Source organism: Haliotis asinina, chromosome 6 (genome assembly GCF_037392515.1).
Source record: "Haliotis asinina isolate JCU_RB_2024 chromosome 6, JCU_Hal_asi_v2, whole genome shotgun sequence".
Lineage (NCBI taxonomy): Eukaryota > Metazoa > Mollusca > Gastropoda > Lepetellida > Haliotidae > Haliotis > Haliotis asinina.
The window spans coordinates 48,787,210-48,802,564 of record NC_090285.1 but is presented as its reverse complement, the minus strand read 5'-3'; the positions used below and the strand labels follow the sequence as shown (position 1 = coordinate 48,802,564).

General features: G+C 40.1%; 1 protein-coding gene across 1 annotated transcript; it reads right to left on the bottom strand.

Annotated features, from left to right (window-relative positions):
- Window positions 1-4,656: 4,656 nt before the first annotated feature.
- LOC137286987 (monomeric sarcosine oxidase-like) lies at window positions 4,657-14,558 on the bottom strand. Its single transcript, XM_067819059.1, has 9 exons — window positions 14,381-14,558; window positions 12,624-12,690; window positions 12,423-12,479; window positions 9,401-9,532; window positions 8,335-8,548; window positions 7,593-7,759; window positions 6,525-6,711; window positions 5,437-5,570; window positions 4,657-5,089 (listed from the first exon to the last, which is right to left on the bottom strand). The coding sequence occupies exons 1-9, from the start codon at window positions 14,529-14,531 to the stop codon at window positions 4,933-4,935; spliced, it is 1,266 nt and encodes a 421-aa protein (XP_067675160.1). The 5' UTR covers window positions 14,532-14,558; the 3' UTR covers window positions 4,657-4,932.
- Window positions 14,559-15,355: the final 797 nt, after the last annotated feature.

The window sequence follows — 15,355 nt, the reverse complement described above, 5'->3', positions numbered from 1 at the left end:
AAACACGCACATACATTAAATGTACCCGCTCGTACTCACATGCATAACTACACACGCACACACACATAAATATATACGTATGCACATGTGTAAATGTAGTCACACTCACGCTCATACATAAATGCACACACACGCACATACATAATTATCTTACCCCACACCTAAATGACGCTTTCTGACTAGCTAAACGCACTTTTGTTATTTTCAATGCACTCCACGTACAACACAAGTGGGGTACATTGCATTGCACTTACTGCCAATGGCAACTCATTCGTTACTTCGTGGTAGAAATTGTATACCTCGAATAACACTGAATCACTCATGAGGCGCTGAAATTACCGATGGTGTGCGAATGCAACTCAGTGAAAGGGTGATAACTCTAAATTTGTTTTTATTGTTTCATCTGCAAAATCTAGCGATGGCTACGAAAACATTTGCCTCGGATTCCAATAAATAAATTTTAACAAAACGTTTATATGTAGTCCCCGAGAATATTGAGAACGGGATTTACACCGTACACCGTTAATTTATTAAGGCAATACCAGCAAAGGAAAACAGCAAGAAGCAAGATTCGAATTGTTTGATTCACACAGGTTGGCTGAAGTGTACGATCCGATAACCATGCCTCAAATAGTTCGGTACGGTAAACACGTTGTCCACTGATCGCTCGGCACTCATGGGTTGATGTACACTCGATGTCTGTTTATGTTCCCATCTGTTTATGTTACATAAACAAATATCGAGGGTACATCAACCCATGACCCCTCGTGACAAGAGAACAACTTATGATATACATACAGCCACATACATAGATACACATGCACATACATAAATATCCATGCACACACACATACATAGATATACACGCACGCACATACGTCCTCAAGAACACACCCATTGCTCGCATTTCACATCTCTTTATTACCACATTACCCTATTAGATATTACCCTTCACCAGATGGTTTTGGTCACAACGGTTGATTACACTGTCCTCGATGATAAAACACATCTCTTTTGCGATCAGTTTTCTCTTGTCACGGGAGCCGTGAAGGTCCCGGGGTAGAATAGACCTTCAGCAACCCATGCTTGCCAGATAAGGCGAGTATGCTTGTAAGAGGCGACTAACGGGATCGGGTGGTCAGGCTCGCTGACTTGGTTGACACATGTCATCGGTTCCCAGTTGCGCAGATCGATGTTCATGTTGTTGATCACTGGATTGTCTGGTCCAGACTCGATTATGTACAGACCGCCGCCATATAGCTGGAATATTGCTGAGTGCAGCGGGCAACTAAACTCACTCACTCACTCTTGTCACCGTTCTCTGACGCGTCAACACAGTGGTAATATGTAGCGTCAGATGAAAATACCCAACTCTAAACCGATTAGAACTCGCATTCTCCCGAGTAAATCTTCTTCCAAAGCAAAGGGGGGTAGGGTAGCCTAGAGGTTAAAGCGTTCGCTCCTCACGCCGAAGACCCGGGTTCTATTCCCCACATAGGTAAAATGTGCGAAGCCCATTACGTTGATTCTCCAGTATTAGATATCAGTGCCATATTTTTGTGTAGCACTATCTCGTTTCGCTGTTTAAACAACCATACAAACAGAAAGCCGATTTTCATACAACAGAGCGAAATCAATACTGAAATAGAAATAAAGAGGTGATGTTTTCACAAATGTTTTGTTTTACAGTTGTCTGAAGTAGATCAAATGTGTCAAATACAGTTGTCACCAGTGCACCCTTTGGTAGATAAAGTCTGTCTAAAATTGCATCTGTAATGAGCACGAGCTAGTGTAGTGTCTTATTTGCTGCTGACAAGTTCTGTATAAAATATAAAAACCGAAAATATTGTTTTCCTCTGAAGAATTTCTACCAATGACATCAAATGAAGTCGCCACACAGATGAACAGATATGTTACATATCACGTGTCCTTAGGTGTAACTGTATATTTTCAATAAAAACTATTTTTCATTTCCACGTAGAACTAATCGAAACGTAACTTCTTCACTGCCGCATAAAATACACAACTCACCTTACTCAGTTCATACAACCTAAACATTGCTGCTTGCAGTTTATACCTGTCAAAAACGAACCTAGAAAGAATTTATGAAATATGGTGCCAACAGACTCGTTACTCGTATCAGTACCTGTAAACAAAAAATAATTTCCCGGTGAAATTACAATTAAAACGCGCGTTATATGCACACTTGGTGCGAGTTCTGTCATTTGACACGTTGCAAGCTAAAACCCACATACATATATACATAAATTTAAAAGTAACCAAAGAGCCAATTTCACTCATGCATGTTTCATTAATTAATTCAGGGAGTTTTTAATGAGACATGTAGGAGTGAAATATGGCGGAATTGGTTTCACAAAACATGTCACCTGCTATGGTAACGCACAAAACCAAAATAAGGTTCTCATGACTGAGGCTTTGGTGAAAAAGGCAGCTGTAATTGAGAATCTTTCAGCTCCTGGAACATTACGGGGTGCTCAGTTCTTTACATCCACGACAGGTACCAGATGTAGAGTCATTCATTGCTGCAGTGTATGAGGAACAAGTTTTGGAAGTGGATGAAGTAGAAGAATTCAAAGTGGAGGAAGTGGAGGAAGAAGCGTTTTATTATTCCTTAATTGTCATTTCACCAAGCAAAGGACAGAAGCAATACCAATCTTTTGACAAACCTGAAAGGTTTTTAGTTCCGTTCAAGGACATTCTGTTTAGTGGAACCCAGTCCAGCAGGTCACTCCACAAGGTCCTGCAGGTTATTCAGTGAGGATGACAAACTTGTCCAGTTGTTTTATGGTGATTTTCAAGTTACATTGTAAATCCTAAATGCTTGGATCCTGTTATTCTTGATCCTTGCAGCTGTTCTAGTTTGTTATGATTGTCATATACTGACAGTGAAACCGTCTCTGCTTTCAGAACAGAGGCGTTACTGCTCATTTACTCTGAGCGAAATGACTTTCGTAATAATTTGTTCGTGATAATAAAAAAGATGATTATTTGTTCAGTTACTTGGCAACACCACTTAGTATTTCAATGGTTGGTTGGCTCCCAAAGACCGAAACTAATAACAGATACTTCACAGTGGGAACTGATGGGTTTTTTTTCAGCGAAAATATCAGGTTAATGTTTGTCTGAAAATGAAGTGATGAAGAAACATTGACTGCTGTGTTAACTGAGAACATTTCTTGACGTTTGATTTCTGCAAAATACATAGTACTCTTTTTATCTTGCTTTGAAAATTTGAGAGATTAGTTACTTTCTGCAACTATCACTGGCTACATATTAAAACAAAAGTAGGTTTCTTATCCTAAGTATTCAGATACTTTACAAGAATACCTTCAAAATAGTTGTTGCGTTATGTAGTAAAGTACTCTGTATGAGAGGAAACTCTTGTGTAGGCTTAGGAATGAACAAAACTATATAAACAGTTATGTCCCCTGGTGTAGAAGAGGGCTTTCTGTGCTGACACGGCAGATTTGAAAGCAGAAGAGAAAGGAAATTTGGTTCTAGATGATTTGAAAACCAAGGTGTGTGACTGATGCGAAAGAGGTACCTGGTAGCTGACATACCTCTTCCTACAGGATACAGAATTGTGAAGATTGTTCAGTCAGGGATATGGAGACCATGGACGTCCAGTGCTACGGAAAGCCGGAGGCTTGACCAGATTTTGAGAAGCGGAAATTAAAAATCGCTGAGAATATCAGAAATGAGATGATTAACAGAGGAACTCCTCAGATATGCAATGAAATCCTTAGACAAGAACAAGAAAAATGAAAGATGCACAGAAACAAAGACGTTTAGACCTGTGTTGGGCTCACGAACATCAAGAATGGGATGCTGTTTTCTTTTCAGATGAAACTTCTGTGTGTTTGTTATCCAAACTGTGTGACAATGTGGACAAAAGATATAGTGAAACCTATCAACGCCCAAAACAGGAATATTATCACTTGGAGTGACACAGTTGTGTGATTTTACTGGAAATTTTACGAAGGAACGATATGTCGACATCTTATAATTACACGGTCACCTCCTTCCAACATCCCGAACACTGTCTGACGAAAATATTAAAGTTTTACACTGTCCCAGCCACAGACCAGATCTAGACCCCGTTGAGAATGTGTTGGGACTAATGAAGGAAAGACTAAACCAAACAAGGACGTAGAAATATTGAGGATATGAAGAAAGAAGTGTATAAATATTGAGATATGCTGTCAGACGATTTCCAACAAACTTTGATCGGTAGTGTACCTAGACGCTTTCAGTAGTGTCTTGTATGGCAAGGAAACCTCACATTATATTGAAATATGGAAAAGACGCTTTGACTGCAAGAGAATTATATCTCAAAATATTCATGTAAGAAAAGCTGCCATAGTTTATAAACATGTACTAGATATTTGCCAAAACAGTTTCTGGGAATATTGTAATTACATAAAAACCCGACCCCATTCTGGACGTAACGTGTGTGTCCAGTGATAAAATCCTTGGTCTGTTTTTCAAAATACTCACGGCAGGCGAAGGAAAGACGTTTTAAGATCATTACATTTAGGCACTATCCAATTTAAATAAATGCATCGTGTGAAAGGAAACGCTGAAAGATATTTGTTCTGGATATTACAGTGTCCCATCAAACATAAACAAAAAAACTTTTGACAAAGTAGAAATATATTAGCTTTAATACATGACACAATACAGCTGAGGATGCATCAATCATTATATCTACATAAGGTACATGTTCTCGATGTTTCACATATATTCAGAATGCACAGAAACGTCACTGTTATATGTTATTCTTTCAGAAGGCTCAGGACAGAAAGCCATAACACAACGGTGTTGATATCCACTTGTCACCTATATACACCAGCTCCTTTGGAAGACACTATCCGAAGACTTGAAGATTTGAAGACTTGAAGACTTGGAGACTTATAACTTAGCTTCAACGTCGGATCCCAAGTAGAAAATGTTCTTTGCATTCGGGTTTTGGATTGCATCTCTGAGGATGTTAAATTCCTCGATAGGATATTGTGTTTTGCCGTCTAATGCCAGCTCACTGAGAATCTTGCCAAACAGGCAAGAGAATCTGCAAAATACGTTATTCTGTTACACAGTTTGTATCTGAGAGTTGTTACCACGATGGTTGGCAATAATTAGCAATGAAACCATTTCGACTGAGGTGATATATACCTGATTAAAAATGTGAGTGAATATGGTTTTACACCTCTTTTAGCAATATCCGAGCAATATCTTAAATGGGTTTCACACATTGTATCCAAGTGGAGAATCGAACCCATGTCGCCAACGTGGCTACCAAACACTGTAACCACTAGCCCACCCCGCCGCTGATGATGGTGGTAGATTGTAATGATACCACGTGCACTACTCAGTTATATTATTATTTAAGTTATAAACCGAGTTATAAGACATTACTTGAAAGCGTGTCCAGCCCCGCAGCAAACAATTACATCCGGGTACCCCTTGTGAGCGCATGTATCAATAACGAAGCTCCGGTCGGGGGGCATGGTGTAAAGACATGTTTTTGTATACAGCAGAGGGCCATTAAACTGAAAGTAAATATTCAGTAGTAAAGTAAAAAAATATCAAACTGACAGTAAATAGTGAGTAGTAAAGTACAAATAAAATATCAAATTGAACGTGATAATTCAGTAGTAATGTAAATAATATCAAACTGAACGTAAAACTTCTGCAGCAAAGTAAAAACTTAAAGTATAAATGCAGCAGTAAATTAAATAATTTCTTGCTATAAGGTGGTATGTCCTAGTATTACTGCCAAGTTAAGATAACAGAGGTGAGATTGTGGGGTCACTGTATAGCTTAAGCAATTCCCCTACGGCATTACACTCATCAGTGATTAATTCAACTTTCCTATAACAATAACAAGTATCCCTGTAATCAAAGAAACGCAGAAGAAAAATAAACACATATTTCAGTTCCTTCACGACGGAAGCCCAAAGATGGAGGATCAACGTTCACAAGCCTGAGAGAAGCCACGGTATGAAATAGTGTTAACAATCAAAGAGAATTCGCCTCATCGTATTACAGACATTGGTAGAAATTGTTTCGAGGAAAAACAAATTTTAGGCTTTTATGATATTTGCACAGAGCCAGCCAACAGTATACAAGGCAATAAAACTGGTTCATGCTGATTGCATATGTGGACATATCTAAGGGAAGCAACTCTGTATTGCGAATTATGCGAACACCTAAGATATGAATTAGTTAATGAATGCATTTTATCTGTGCATTTGTTACAAGGAATACAGAAAATTTTGCAATGTTAGGAATAACATTTTCCCCATTGAGTTGAGACTGATAATGATGTGCCGTTGAGACTGAGACCAAGTGGTCGAGGAAAACATGTCAGAACCTTCAGCATGTACTAGTGACATGTACATGTTTATATACACTATATAGATATCTTACAATGATAGCATCCGTAATAACAAGTTATTAATAACATGTTAATAATAAGACGTATCTGGATGTGATCCAGTTACCTTCGGACAGATGTCTTTCACAAGGTCAGTGCAGACCTTCTCTCTGGCAGGGTCGGGGTCAAACGTTCTGGTGTTGGCTGTAACAGCCGGACCCCCTGCATCTATTCCAATCTTAGTCCCCGAGTTGCCGTGGATGGGGAGGGAGTAGATGTCGTAGGTAGGGAGATGGTAGTACCACACGGGGAACCTTCAAGAATAATGTCATAACTGGTGAGACCTTTCTGGCGTTGATGTTGGAGAAATTAAACTTTGTTAAAAGCTAATGCGACGACTGCACCCAGACGTCTGTCACTGTAAGGATCATAATCAGTTCGAATTTGGGATTGAACATCCTGTCGCCACGAGGGGACGTAACCATGCGCTGAGTGCGTATGCCAGATCCACTTGTCTGCTGTGCTGTTACTGGTTCAGGAATATCCCATAAATGGTTTTAGAGAGGCGACCGAGTCGATAGTGAGCGTCACTGTGTTCCTCGTGAAGATCCCGATTAGAATTGGTCATCAGCAAGTCACGTTTGTAAGAGGCAACTAACAGGATCGGGTGGTCAGGCTCGCTGGCTTGATTGACACATGTCATCGTATACCAGTAGATCATCATGATGATATTGATCACTGCTGACATATTGGTAGAATATATTTCTGAGTGTGGCGTTAAACAACACAGCTGCCTATCATCGTGTCCCAGTTCGATGCACATAATATCACTCACAGACTTGTCCTGTCCAGAACCGATTGCTTGCCGTTCTACAAGGCACCATCAGCGACAACAGTCGTAAGTCTATATTAAAGTTTGGAAGTTACGATCTAAGGGCTTTTTGTTCAACGGTATCCTGGCATATTAAATGAGCAAAACCGGATGACCCTGCATGTTACGTGAACGCCGGGGGCGGTGGAGTACTCTAATCGTGAAAGCGTTCGCCCGTCACGCCGAAAACACGGATTCGACTCCCAACATGGGCACAATGTATTGAGCCCGTTTCTAGTGTTCCATGCCGTGATCTAGCGGGAATAATCCAAAACGAGCGGCTTAAAACTAAACTCACTCACTACCCGAAGGTCGGACACTTACTTGTCTATGGTAAAGTCCTTCATGTGGGGTGTGCCAAGGTACGACACTTGCTCCTGGGTGACGGTGACGGGTATGTGCACTCCGATGGTTCCCAGCACTGAGTTGAGCCAGCCTCCAGCAGTGACAACAATCCTCTTGCACTCGAAGGTGCCCTTCGTTGTGTACACCTACAACGGCCAAGCATAAATAGCATAGTGAGTGAATGACTTATGTTTTACGCCGCACCCAGCAAGATTCCTGTTATATGGGGTCGGTCTTTAAATAATCAAGTTTGAACCTGACAATCCAGTGATCAACAGCATGAGTATCGACCTACGCAATTTGGGTACGATGACGTATGACAGCAAAGTCAGCGCACCTGACCACCTCATCCCGGTAGTCGTCTTTTACGACAAGCAAGGGTGATTGAAGACCCGGATAGTCACAGGTCCATAGGTAGCACTGATACACATGGGGTGTGATGTAAACAAACCGGAAAACAACCAGAACAGACAATGTCTTGTTTGTTTGTTTGTGTCTTGTTTAACACCGCACTCAGCAATACTCGAGCTATATGGCTACGGTCTGTAAATAATGACCAGACGATCCAGTGATCAAGTGGTATACGATGACATGTGTCAACCAAGTCACCGAGCCTGACCACATTAGTCGCCTCTTACTCACATTAGTCTGCATGGGCTGCTGAGGACTACCACATGGGGAATCCCAGACAACTATATGGGGTGTTTTGATGTGACCTTACCACAACGTTGCCATTGCTGGCTCGACCTATCCTCGTCGCCGGACAATTTTCCAAGATTGTAGCTCCATTCCCGCGGGCCAGTTGGATGTGGACCGCATTGGCGAGAGCAGCGTCAACGATGCCGGCGTTCTCTTGCAGCAGCCCTACGATGTCAGGACCAAGACGGAACTGTGGATACCGTTCCATCACCTGTCTGTTGTTTAGCTTCTGGTACCTGTTGAGATGCAATACATCTCACAGAACACTGAACGTGTAAAATGACATATGCAATATTTTCTTAGAATTTTACAAGTTATTATTTCAGTTTTGAGAGTGAAATATAGCTAAGTATGGTGTGCAAGGTTCACAAAATAATCTAATGTGGGTTGAACATAATTCATTTGAAATAGGGACGGTAGGTAGTCCAGTGGTTTAAGAGTTCGCTTGTCATGCGAGCAGCCGGGTTCGCTTCTCCATATGGGTGCTATGTGGTAAGCCTATCTGATGTGTTCTCAATGTACACCACGTGGGGAATAGAGACTGGGTCTTCGGCTTGGAGAGCGAACGCTGTTACTACTAGGCGAGTGAAACACAGATCACGTGTTAAAAAGCCATAAGACAGGTTACAGATAAAAATGAATTAGAACATTTGTAATTTCAATTAGAAAATGATATTTCAGTGTTTATTTATTAATATTTATTGAAACCTGTAGCTTTGGGGGCCGAATATCCAAATACAATATGATTATGTCAACAAAACAAGATACAACACACGTACCAAGTATTAATAGTGAGTACTAAACGACCTTCCGTGTAATACCAATACAAAAAACATGACTTCGTTGCACAAACGTATGTTACCGTATAAAGCCACCGTAACTCTCATACTGTATGTAGACTTACAATGGTCGTAGCGCTTTGTGCAATATAGGACCCAAGAGAAAGTGAGAAAAAAATCGATATGCAAGGATAGGGAAAGACAGATGTGTGTTATCTGCTAGATAAAGGACAATCGGCCAAGTGAGATGGCACCGTCATGACATTAATTTTCAACATATATGAGCAGGTGGTTTGGTCGATGTCCTACTTTATATTGGTTCTGTCCATCGACTCGGCGTACACGTTCATGATGTGGTCTGCCTCCCCTCGTCTGGCTAGCTGAAGACTAGGTGTCTTGAACACCACCTGGAGCCCAGAATCCTTCTCTACTGCCTCCCATCTGTCAACATTAGGAGCAATATTAGCATTAGTGTCAACATTAACATCTTCATTGGCATTGGTGTCAACAATAGCAGCAACATTAGCATAAGTGTCAACATTAACATCTTCATTGGCATTGGTGTCGACAATAGCAGCAACATTAGCATAAGTGTCAACATTAACATCTTCATTGGCATTGGTGTCAACAATAGCAGCAACATTAGCATAAGTGTCAACATTAACATCTTCATTGGCATTGGTGTCGACAATAGCAGCAACATTAGCATAAGTGTCAACATTAACATCTTCATTGGCATTGGTGTCGACAATAGCAGCAACATTAGCATCAGTGTTAACAATAGCAGTAACATTAGCATTAGTGTCAACATTAACATCTTCATTGGCATTGGTGTCGACAATAGCAGCAACATTAGCATCAGTGTCAACAATAGCAGCAACATTAGCATTAGTGTCAACAATAGCAGCAACATTAGCATTAGTGTCAACATTAACATCTTCATTGGCATTGGTGTCGACAATAGCAGCAACATTAGCATCAGTGTCATCAATAGCAGTAACATTAGCATTAGTGTCAACAATAGCAGCAACATTAGCATTAGTGTCAACATTAACATCTTCATTGGTATTGGTGTCGACAATAGCAGCAACATTAGCACCAGTGTCAACAATAGCAGCAACATTAGCATCAGTGTCACCAATAGCAGCAACATTAGCATTAGTGTCAACAATAGCAGCAACATTAGCATTAGTGTCAACATTAACATCTTCATTGGTATTGCTGTCGACAATAGCAGTAACATTAGCATTAGTGTCAACATTAACATCTTCATTGGCATTGGTGTCGACAATAGCAGCAACATTAGCATCAGTGTCAACAATAGCAGCAACATTAGCATTAGTGTCAACATTAACATCTTCATTGGTATTGGTGTCGACAATAGCAGCAACATTAGCACCAGTGTCAACAATAGCAGCAACATTAGCATCAGTGTCACCAATAGCAGCAACATTAGCATTAGTGTCAACAATAGCAGCAACATTAGCATTAGTGTCAACATTAACATCCTCATTGGTATTGCTGTCGACAATAGCAGTAACATTAGCATTAGTGTCAACATTAACATCTTCATTGGCATTGGTGTCGACAATAGTAGCAACATTAGCACCAGTGTCACCAATAGCAGCAACATTAGCATCAGTGTCACCAATAGCAGCAACATTAGCATTAGTGTCAACAATAGCAGCAACATTAGCATTAGTGTCAACATTAACATCTTCATTGGTATTGGTGTCAACAATAGCAGCAACATTAGCACCAGTGTCACCAATAGCAGCAACATTAGCATCAGTGTCACCAATAGCAGCAACATTAGCATTAGTGTCAACAATAGCAGCAACATTAGCATTAGTGTCAACATTAACATTTTCATTGGCATTGGTGTCGACAATAGCAGCAACATTAGCATCAGTGTCAACAATAGCAGTAACATTAGCATTAGTGTCAACAATAGCAGCAACATTAGCATTAGTGTCAACATTAACATCTTCATTGGTATTGCTGTCGACAATAGCAGTAACATTAGCATTAGTGTCAACATTAACATCTTCATTGGTATTGGTGTCGACAATAGCAGCAACATTAGCATCAATGTCAACATTAACATCTTCATTGGCATTGGTGTCGACAATAGCAGCAACATTAGCATAAGTGTCAACATTAACATCTTCATTGGCATTTGTGTCGACAATAGCAGCAACATTAGCATCAGTATCAACATCAGCATCACCATTAGAACTGGTGTCACTATTAGCATCAGGATATCTGTTAACATTACCCGCAACATTAGCTTACTGTTAACACTGGCATCAGTAAATGTGTTAACATTAGAATCAACATTACAACAGGTGTCCATAATAGCTTAAGCTTTGATGTCAACATCATTACTGAACCGGTATCGGCATCTACATAAGTGTCAGCATAAGCATCTACATTAGTGTCAGCGTTAGCATTAGTACCAACATCAGCTTAGGTGTCAACATTAGCATCTATATTAGTGTCAGCGTTAGCAAATGCATTAGTATCAGCATTAGCATCAAAAGTAGTGTCAACGGTGTCAATATTAGCATCTATACTAGTGTAAAAAATTAGAATCAAAAGAAGTGTCAACGGTGTCAACATTAGCATCTATACTAGTGACAACATTAGCATCAAAAGTAGTGTCAACAGTGTCAAAATTTAGCATATATTCCAGTGTCAAAATTAGCATACACATACGTACGAACAGTCGTGTCAACATCGACAGCGGAAGTGTTTGCTTTGCTTGTGTTTTAATGCAATCAACGTACTTTTAATATTCAAGCTTAATTTACTGTGATATCTTAGTAATTGAGTCTGGCCCAGACAATCAGGTGATTTAAACCATTATCAACAGTGGCATGAACATTAATGCAGCATCGGTGTTTAAAACTTCAGGTAACCATAGTGTTCAAGGCGCCATTCTAGCGTTATATTATTCGACCACATACTCAGCGAACCTATTCACGACTGTCACCAATAAAAAGCTATATGTTGACGGCCTGTAGGTAACCGAACCCGGATGAGACAATCCAGTGACTGATAGCTTCTCAGTAGCTCCTCACACATTTCGGATACAAGTTCTCGAAAACATAAGAGTTCGTAACTTTCCCGTAGCATTCCCACCTCCTATAAGGCAACACTGATCTGCGGTAGTCGTAGCGCCACGAGAGCTCTGTGAAACGGAGCCCAGTTCCGTCATTAGGGCGACAGGCCTCAGCTGTTCACAAAACTGATATACCTTAAAATTTTGAATTAATTTCCGGACACAGTTGTACGTGCATCAAGCAATTGAATGAAAGAAAGATCTTACGCCGGGAACGTGTGTGGAGTCAATCTGGTGTATTTGTCCTCATGATATGTCAGTCGGCTGAAACAGAGGGACAGGCTTTTTAGGCCATGTGACGTCATCCATAATCATACTGTTTCTTTAATAGGCTGACGTAAATGATGAATTGATAGGTTTTAAACCCATCATATTTTGGATGGATGGATGGATGGATGGATTACTTACATGATCCTTGAGAGATCTTGTGAACCACCATTATCATGACCAAGCTTAAACTGCTCCAATCCCAGGACTACAACACAAAATAACATGAATTTACTGATTTGAACTTAATGCCAATTTAAAGGGGTATTTCATTAATGAATAAATATAGACTATTAACCAATAAACACGTACATTATGTTCACTGTTCAAGTTTCTAATGAAACACGTCCCAGATGCTCATGATATCGGTCACTGGATTGTCTGGTCCTAAATCGATAATTTACAGATCGCCACCATATAGCTGGAATATTGCTGTTTGCGGTGTAAAACTAAATTCACCACTACTAACTCTGTCGAGTTTACAACCATTGAACCGAGACATGGCAAAAAGTCATACGATTTGTCAAATAATTTAGCCCGCTCGTCGGGCGCACATTTCAATTTTGTTTTACTGTTTGGGTCTGGTAGGGCCTGGTTTAGCATTACTTCGCACAATAGCCATGTTGTATTACTCATGCCAAGTTGTGACATCGTGGATTTGATGCTGTGATCGGTTCATGTAATACGCCTGCATTGTACTAGGTTTGGAACGTGCTGTGTGGTCCTGTACATTGAGTTCAAGTCACAAATCAGTTGTAGAGTCATTTGATGGGTGACCTCCTTTGGCAGCACAACTCCTGAGAGTTTCTAGTCCTGGCCCACTAAGAAGCACATGCGATATATGTGGTCTCACCTCAGGCAAAACGAGTCTGTTCAAAATTGCTTCGGTTCACCCAGCAGAAAATGGGTACCCAGTGGGAAAGGTCACTAGCGACTAGAGACTCCCAGGCAGGGTGAGTTGTCCAGGATAATAACGTGCAATGTGCGGATAATGCAGGTCTCCAAGACTCCATTTGAATTGCAAATTTGTGTTATCATAGTTTTTCGGAATGCCAAAATGTTATGAATTTCCGGAATTTTATTAATCATCCGTTGAAGATCTGTTTAATAAATGTTATTACACATTGTGTAATAACATCGACTGGTGCCAGAACAATTTGCATTCGGTCACATGACCAAAGTAACGTGATCAAAACAAAATGTGGGCTCTCATTCACAACAAATCTCGAAGACTGGATCTTTAACGGTTGCTCGGTTGCGCGTAACCGGATTTATGAAAAAAATGTCGTTTGAAGTCATTTAGTCCCTTTTTCGTACCCCTTGTATATTTCTAAAAAATCAGATTAAGTAGACTAATGTTGACAATCATAAATGAAATATATTCATACGCGTGCCCCCTGATATGGCTGTAAAATGCACTCTTTGTGTAACTTTTATTCTGTGACACTGTTTTGCTAATATTGGGTGAGTAATACATATGATACTAACCGATGTCCCGTAATACCATATTTATGAGACTCGTGAATGGCATATATCTTCATTCACTCGTTTCAAAATTATAGTATTACACGGGGCATTTAGTATTCTCTAGACATGCACTATGATACTAGTACTGCAAACAAAATGATATCGTATAATACGTTTACTAGTCACTGCAGAAAAGAGTCTCAACTATTTAACATTGTCTGTAACACCTTTAGAGTTTAATTCATCAACGTCAATAAAACCCAGTCTCGATTATCCGCCAAAATAGAATCAATAGGGGTAAAATACTATCAGATTTGTAAGGACCATATAAAATCAGTAAAGACTATACAAAATCGGTGAGTGCATGCATTTAATTGAGTGAATAACCCGTTGAAGAATAAGAAAAGAATAAAAATTGTATCACTATTTACCAGATCGTGATCTTTTCGAGAGCCAGTAGACAGCGCCACTTCCAATGCCTCCACAACCAATCACTATATAGTCGAAGTACGGACGTTTGCCTGTGTTCGACATTCTGCTTATCTTACCGCAATGAATGCATTTCTTCTGCTCTCCGGTCATATACTAGGTATGAGAGCAGGCAAATCTAGCTAGTCTAAGCGGGTTCAAGGGGCGTATATCCTGACGTTGCTCGGCTAACCTGCTGTTGCTACCCACCCTACCTGTACACCAATGAAGATTGACTTAAATGCCTTGACATAAACACAGTGACCTCTGATTTACAAACAACGTAAATATTCTTGGGGTAAACAGATCTACAGCGATGCTTGTGACAACCAGAGGTGGCTGGAACTTCTGCTATCACAAGCCATCACACGGCTCAGCCTCTGAGTCTGACTCATTTTGAATTGTTTATTTCTGAAAATAATTCTTCACTTATAATGTCAAACTGTTAACGCTTCCATTCAACGTTGCGGGGTAAACGATATTCTACAATATCCAAAGCTCGTCATAAGAATATCTTGAGAACGTAAATCAATCTTGTTCATCTTGACCTAATCAAGTGATGCTAAATTAAATGCATTGCGTGACCGTGTCAAAACTGGTGGGTCTATTATTTTTAAGGGGTGCACCTTTGTCAGTTTATTGTCAACATGTCCGAACAGCCGAGGCAAGATTGCCATTTGACAGGGCCGTTCGTTCTCGTCAGCAGTGTCCTAACTTTCTTCAATCAAGAAGTTACAAGTGGTTTAAATGTTTCCATTTTAACCTTTTAGGCAGTGAACAATAGCAGCAACTGGTGTTTCCAGTAAAAATTGAACTGGATACAGGGGACGATAGCGTGAATAGGAATGTGATCATGAAAATAACTGACTTCTTCACGTTGTAAAGTTAGGAAACCAAAATAGATGTCATATGACTGTATAAACAATTCAGTTAAAACA

What these genes read in the sequence shown, in the direction of transcription:
- LOC137286987 (XM_067819059.1), bottom strand. Translation starts at nt 14,531, where the DNA reads ATGACCGGAGAGCAGAAGAAATGCATTCATTGCGGTAAGATAAGCAGA. An exon ending in CAAGATCTCTCAAGGATCAT is followed by an intron (nt 12,480 to 12,623) that starts GTAAGTAATCCA and finishes CCTCTGTTTCAG; the next exon opens with CCGACTGACATATCATGAGG. An exon ending in ACTCCACACACGTTCCCGGC is followed by an intron (nt 9,533 to 12,422) that starts GTAAGATCTTTC and finishes TAATGTTGACAG; the next exon opens with ATGGGAGGCAGTAGAGAAGG.